Source organism: Engraulis encrasicolus, chromosome 8 (genome assembly GCF_034702125.1).
Source record: "Engraulis encrasicolus isolate BLACKSEA-1 chromosome 8, IST_EnEncr_1.0, whole genome shotgun sequence".
NCBI classification, from domain to species: Eukaryota; Metazoa; Chordata; class Actinopteri; order Clupeiformes; family Engraulidae; genus Engraulis; species Engraulis encrasicolus.
This window is the reverse complement of record NC_085864.1, coordinates 32809939-32817438: the sequence shown is the minus strand read 5'-3', so window position 1 is coordinate 32817438 and position 7500 is coordinate 32809939. Positions and strand designations below refer to the sequence as shown.

Here is a 7500-nt window from a genome sequence, read left to right as displayed (position 1 = left end):
AGAGAGAGAGAGAGAGAGAGAGAGAGAGGGAGAGAGAGAGTGAGAGAGAGAGAGAGAGAGAGAAAGCGAGAGAGAGGGAGAGAGAGAGCGAGAGAGAGAGAGGGGGGGGAGGAGAGGAGGTGAGAGAGAGAGAGAGAAGGGGAGAGGAGAGAGGGAGAGGGAGAGAGAGAGAGAGAGAGAGAGAGAGAGAGAGAGAGGGAGCGAGAGAGAGAGAGGTTTAACACGTTATTAAATCATGTTCAAGCTATTTACAATAACTTATTACCATATGAACCTCACCATTAACACCACCCCCCTCTCTATACATTTAAAATCATCTCCCCATCAGCAGTGATATGACACAACACATATCACCTCCCACACCTCCACATGTCCATCCATTAAGCCATCGATGTCCTCATTTAATTCATAATATGCAAGTTCATTTGTCAGCAAACCAGAGAGAGAGAGAGAGAGAGAGGGGGGGGGGGGGGGGGGGAGAGAGAGAGAGAGAAAGAAAGAGAGACAAAACAGAAAAAAGGAGAGGACGTTATCTCTTGATTTTGATTTTATGACTTGTCGCTCTTCTCGGGGGCCTGCTCTTTCCCACAACACCTCAACCGATCAGCTCTCTCTTCTCTTCTCTTCTCCTCCCAGCAGAAAGCAGCCACTTCATTACTCCTCCATTTCTCGCCAATTTAAACTCCCGTTAAACGGAGAAAATCTAGATAATCCGCTTCTCCAAAACAGTGGGGGGAGGGATAATGAAATAGCTTTCAATTCAAGGGCTATCGATTGACAAAGAATTTACCATCCAAAACAATAGGCCTCACTTAAGGTATTAGACTCACACGTGAGCGTGATGCCGTGACCAAATTAGCTTCCCCCGCATCTCTGTGTGTGAGAAATAACAGAGCGTTTGATTTTTGGTTCCTCTCCTCCTCGGCTGCTATTAGCCAAGAAGCCATGGAGCGCCTCGTGTCTCTGTTCGCTCGTCGTATCCTTTCCAAGCAACAAATAAACAGGCTATTAAAGTGGGGGGTAGGGCAGCGTTGAGGGGTTTTAAGAGCCATAACGGCACCCAGAAAGCACTCTGAGGCCCCATTTTTGGAACCCCGGTTCGATTGGCCCTAAAAAAAAACCCAACAATATGGCGTTTTCATTGGGAGCTATTGATTGCGCTAAGTGACTGTTAGCTTAGCATCCATCCATCCAGCCAAGAGCCAAGGCAGACAAGCCAAGGCTAGCCAAGCCAAGGCAGCCAGGCAGGCAGTCAGGCAAGGCAATGGGAGTGGGTGGGTGGTGGGAGAGGGTGGTGGTGGTGGGGCTGGAGCTGGGGTTGGTGTCTGAGGAGGGAGGGAGGGAGGGTGGCCATATTTTGTGTGTGGGTCTTGTCTTGGCGGTTCTCCAGCCACTGATGCTGAATTTATTGACTTTCAAAGCCTTTCAGCAGACAGTCTGCCACTGCGGGGCCCTCTCTGTGCATCCCATCATCTCAATTAGGAATTTTCTCTCCCCCTCTGCCCGATCCATACTCTCTCTCTCTCTCTCTCTCTCTCTCTCTCTCTCTCTCTCTGTCTCTCCCTCTCTCTCTCTCTCTCTGTCTCTCTCTCTGTCTGTCTCTCCCTCTCTCTCTCTCTCGCTCTCTCTCTCTCTCTCTATCTCTTTCCCTCTCTTTCTCCCTCTCTTTAACATACTAAGTCTCTCTTCCCCATCATTCACTCTCTCTCCCCATCCCTCTCTCTCTCTGTCTGCACCCCTTTCTCCACCTCCCTCTTTTACTCACTCATTTTCTCACCTCTCCTCTCTTTCATCTCTCACACGCTCTTTTCCATCATCTCCCTGTCTAACTCACTTTCCCTATTTGTCTCCCCCCCCCCCCACCACCACCACAACCACCACCACTCGTCCTCCTCCTGTCTCTCTCTCTCTCTCTCTCCCTCTCCGTCTGTTCGTCGTCCTCCCCCCGTGCCCTCGTTCCTCCATCTTTGCTTTACTCAGCTAATTCTTTCCCTTTTTTTCCTACCCTTTCACTTTCTGTTTTTTTTGTTTTTGTCATCCCCATCCTTTTGCCCCCCTCCCTCTCTCTATTTCCCTCCCTCTCTCCCTCTCTCCATTTCCCTCCCTCTCTCCCTCTCTCCATTTCCCTCCCTCTCTCCCTCTCTCCGTTTCCCTCCCTTTGTTCTTCCTCTTCATCTCCCGAGGATATCTCCTACTGCTATTTCCCATTCCTGCCCCTCCATCTAAAAATCTTTTCTCTCTTTTCTCTTTTGTGATTGTATGTTTGTCTGTCTGTTTGCCTTCATCATAGTGACTGCCTCCCGACACACTAACTGATCCTCCCCGTCTACTGTGGTGTGGTCTCGTCTGCATCTTGAAATCTGATGCTTTTGTGATTTTTTTCTTCTTTTTTTATGCACTTTTTTCAATACTTCTTAAGCTTTTCTTGTTTTGTGTGTGTTTTTTCCCCTCATTTTTTTATTTTCACCCGCTGCGCCTCTCTCTCCCCCAGTCTCTTGCTCTCTCTCTCTCTACGTCTATGACTCTCTCTCAGTCTCTTTCTCACACTTTATTTGTGTCCCCTCTGTTCCCCTCTCTGTCTCCTGATTCCCCCTCTCTTTTCCTCTCTCTGTGTCTCTCTCTGTCTCTCTCTCTCTCTCTCTCTCTCTCTGCTGCTTGCTGACTAAAGCAGCTTTGCTGAGTGTTGTTGGGAAGCTGTGGAACAGGGGGAGTCTAGTCTCGAATGCATTCCTGTGTCTGTGTCAAGTCCCCTGAGGGAGGTGGGGAGGGGAGAGGAGAGGAGAGGAGAGGAGAGGAGAGGAGAGGAGAGGAGAGGAGAGGATATGAGAGGAGAGGAGAGGAGAGGAGAAGAGAGGAGAGGAGGGAGAGGAGAGGAGAGAAGAGGAGAGGAGCTGAGAGGAGAGGAGAGGAGAGGAGAGGAGAGGAGAGGAGAGGAGAGGAGAGGAGAGGAGAGGAGAGGAGAGGAGAGGAGAGGAGAGAAGAGAAGAGGAGAGGAGAGGAGAGGAAGCACAGAGGCCATCTTCTTCCAGTCAGAGCAATCGGGCGTAAATCCTACGTCATGGCTGCCGCATTCGCCCTTTTTTTTCTTTTGTTTTGATTTGTTTTTCTCTTTTTTTCCCCCTGCTTTTGACCGGTCAAAGAAAACTAAGAATGCCAAGCCTGCTGAGAGAGTGAAGGGAAAAGAGAGTAGAGATGGGGCTGTCCATTTTTTCCCCCCAAACGCCTGCTTGGAGAGTGAGATAGAGGCGCAGCAGGCACCGTCAGGAAGAGAGAGAGAGAGAGAGAATAACAATCGATACCAAGGTGGAAAAAAAACACAAAAAGGAATGGAAAAAATAAAAACGACAAAGAACAAAGAGACTCCAAATAGGGATCTTCATTTATAGCTCAGCACCAGAAAGACAGGTCCGCCTGAGAGCACACATCCTCTCATCTCAGGAAAGAAAGTGTTTCTTGAGAAGAACATAATGCGCACACACAGAGTACACACACACACGCACACAGAGTACACATACAATCACACACACACAGAGTACACATACAATCACACACACACACACACACACACACACACACACACACACACACACACACACACACACACACACACACACACACACACACACACACACACACACACACACACACACACACACACAGTAATACACAAATACACAAACAACACACACACACACACACACACACACACACACACACACACACACACACACACACACACACACACACACACACACGACACACACACACACAGACACACACACAATGGGGCAGCCAGAAATAGAGAGGTAATTGTGAAGGGACAGAGAGTGTCTGGACACTGTGAACTCTCGCGTTCACCCCTTTAAACCCAATTTCTCTTCCTCCCTCCCTTTTCTCATTTCCTTTCGCCGGACGGGTGTCGCACCCCCCTGCTCACACACACACACACACACACACACACACACACACACACACACACACACACACACACACACACACACACACAAACACACACACACACACACACACACACACACACAAACACACGCACACACACGTTGGTTCTCTCTCTCTTTCTTTTATCTCTCTCTCTTTCTTCTCTTTCTTTCTCTCTCTCTCTCTCTCTCTCTCTCTCTCTCTCACACACACACACACACACACACACACACACACACACACACATACACACACACACACACACACACACACACAGACGCACACACACACACCGTGCCTCTTACTAAGCTAATCATGCCCAGGGCCACCGCTGAGCTGACCACACCACAGACCACTCGGGACTGTCTAGGCTGTCTAGGCTGTCTAGGGGTCGGCTAGGCTGGACTGGGGGAGAAATAGGGACCGGGCACTTTTGGCTTAAAGGGGCCCCTCATACTTAGCGGCACAGAACTGACTCACCGGTGGGCCCCGCACCCTCGTGGACCCCTATTTTCAGAAATGTTTAAAAAAAAAGATTATTTTTTTACATTTCTGAAAATAGGGGCCCAAGAGGGTGCAGGGCCCACCGGGAAATGCCCGGTATGCCAGATGGCCAGTCCAGCCCTGTCTAGGGCCGGCTAGGCTGCTCTGCTCTGCTCTCTCTGTTCCGTTCTCTTCCCTCTGTTCTGTCTGGTGGCCTTGTTGTCTGGGGACTCCATGACTCCCATACAAATCAACCCAACCCGCACCATCATGGCCTATTCAGGCTGGCTCACTACTTCTAAGTACTGTGAACTCTGGGACTTTACTTTTATATAACCGTGACACATACGGTCTGTCTTTATAAAACACAGAGGAAATAGTGTAGAAATTGGCTCCATATAGAGGATTTAGTAGGCTGTATGACTGAACTCTAGGCTAACAAACTGTCTGTATTTACACAATTCATAAGACTGTGCAGTTCAATTTGCAGTCATGCTGGGGAGCATTTCCCTGAAACGCCGTAGCTAATGAGATTAGCATTTAAAAATGCAATTGACCATTGTCAACCTACTGTGTTGCTTGCTGGTTAGCTTTTGAGAAACATGGTCCTGTATAGAGTCACCAACTATCCCTTGACATATGGAATTGTCCTGTTTTTTAGAAACAAAAGTATGGTTCCGTATTGAGCTGTAACAGGATGTGATTTGGTTAAAAAGCAGGAAATTGCATCGAAGAAATATTTTCTAGGGGGGGACCCGCAGACCCCCCGCGCAAATGAGGTGGCCCTTATTTTTTTTCCCCCAGGGAGTTGGCAACCCTAGTCTTGTATAGCTTGTGAAAAATATATAGTGCATACAGTATTGTCCTCTTATCCAACTATAGCTGGAGTTGCTAATGGTGCCAAACGCTACCTCAGCGTCATTTTTTCGGCTTTTGATCAACAACAACAGCACAGCAGTTATCAGATACTGCACTTGGCCCACCTGGTTTGGCAGGCAGAGCGTGTGCGCCATGGGGATGGGACGGGACGCCCAGTGCTGAGGACGGAGATCCGTTTTGGAAGAACAATGATGTTGATATCCAATATGAGCGCGACACGTTATCGGCGAGCTCGAATGACTCGGCCCAGCGTGGCCTGCCAGGATGCGGCAGTCGGCTGCGTTGGGAGCCAAGGTGAAAGGTTCAGCTCTGCAGAGGCCCACACAAGGCCCACTGAAATACTGTACACACTATATCTCAGTTGCTCATTTGGTGGGGCTCATATTTGCTGCTGAATCTCTTACAAAATCGATATGCATATACGTATTTTCCACAATTCATTTTCAATCTATCCATTCATCTTCCCATCTACCTACAGTAGCTATCTACCCATGTGCAATAGTAAAAGCTATTTTTGGTGCCACTGGCAGTCAATTAGCATTGTGAAGGATTGTGGACACACGGGCACATAATGGTACGTTGACTTGCCCTCACAGCATAAGAATAAATAAGTAATTATATATGTTATAAACATTCTAAATATTATACCATCTACATTTTACTTAAAGTCTATAAAATAAACAACATTGGAAATTGCTATGTAAATAAAATACACTAAGTGTATATTATTTGCAGAGTGTGGGTACGTGAGGGTGTGCAGTGTGTCTCTTACCCGCACGGGGAAGCTGCATTTGCCCTTGCGCACGGCCTCCTCATCCGCCTGCCACTGGTGGGGTCGGCTGGCCTCCGGCACGTATGTGGGCTTCTTCCGGCGCAGGCTCTGACGCAACTTATTCATCTCCAGACTCTCTGGCTCCCGGCTGCTGCAAGGGCGAAGGGATGGGGAGAGAGAGAGAGAGAGAGAGAGAGAGAGAGAGAGAGAGAGAGAGAGAGAGAGAGAGAGAGAGAGAGAGAGAGAGAGAGAGAGAGAGACAGAGACAGAGACAGAGACAGAGAGAGAGAGAGAGAGAGAGAGATTTAATTTGTACTCAAAACTTAATTTAGTTTTGGTTTCTTCTTAAAACAAAAGTGACACGAAGAAAATCAATAAAGGGGTAGTGCTAAAAATCTGTAAGTCCAAGTCCTAGAGTAGAGCGAAACAAAGGTCCACATCCCCATTGCCATCTCTCAAAGAGCAAAGCATCCTTCCATCACGCCACTTGTCAACAAATGTGTCGATATCCTTCATAAGGAAATCAATGAAGATTCTGTATTTCACTGAGCTAGAAAAAACATTAAAGGATGGAGAGAGAGAGAGAGAGAGAGAGAGAGAGAGAGAGAGAGAGAGAGAGAGAGAGAGAGAGAGAGAGAGAGAGAGAGGTCACCAGCGTGCATACATTACTGTAAAAAAGGGACAGAGCTACTGATACTGTATCAAGGCTGGGTGGTTCTGAGAGCTGCATATTACTGCTGCGGCTGGCATATATTAAGTGTTGATGATCCCTTTAGACATAGATCATTAGCATAATCATTATTTAGTTTACTGCGGTTTTAATCCACAAATATAACTGATTCCCGTCAGCCTTCTTTTTTTTGTTTGGCTTTTCATACAATCGTAAACAGAGACAGATGTTTACAGTGATAAACAACTAAGAAAGTAGACCATAATGCCCATAAGACCAACACACTCTCTCCTTCTCTCTCTCTCACACGCACACACACTTACACGCTGGCACACACAGACACAGATTTCCCACACACATTAACACAAACTCAACCAGATTTCTCTCTCTCTGTCTCTCTCTGTCTCTCTCTGTCTCTCTCTCTCTCTCTCTCTCTCTCTCTCTCTCTCTCGCTCTCTCTCCCTTCCCTCTCTCCCCTCCCTCGGCCTTGGTATATCATCCCCCTGTTTATGTGGCTTAATTAGGCCATTCATATTTCTGCTTGATTTGCAATGCTAATTCCTCAATTGCCCTATCTGCATAATGAAACATGACACCATCAAAACACACTCCCTGCTTAAGAATGCTAATTTTCTCGCTCCCAGAAAGAGGCCAATTTCCTGCCTGGACGAAAAAAAAAAACAGAACAAAAATCCCCCAGAAAAACGCAAAACATCGCCGCCAACTACGACAAGTCTAATGAGCATCGGGCAGAGGTTCA

The 7500-nt window shown here is 47.5% G+C and overlaps 1 protein-coding gene across 6 annotated transcripts in view; it reads right to left on the bottom strand.

The window, feature by feature from the left end:
• numbl (NUMB like endocytic adaptor protein) overlaps positions 1-7500 on the bottom strand; it is a 109699-nt gene that overhangs the window by 26184 nt on the left and 76015 nt on the right. For 5 of the 6 annotated variants that reach the window (XM_063205499.1, XM_063205500.1, XM_063205495.1 and 2 more), the window contains exon 2: positions 6071-6221. In XM_063205499.1, the coding sequence (XP_063061569.1) occupies positions 6071-6196 (126 nt within the window). In that variant the 5' untranslated portion in view covers positions 6197-6221. The remainder of the gene's footprint in view (positions 1-6070; positions 6222-7500) is intronic. The other variant, XM_063205501.1, reaches the window with a different exon arrangement.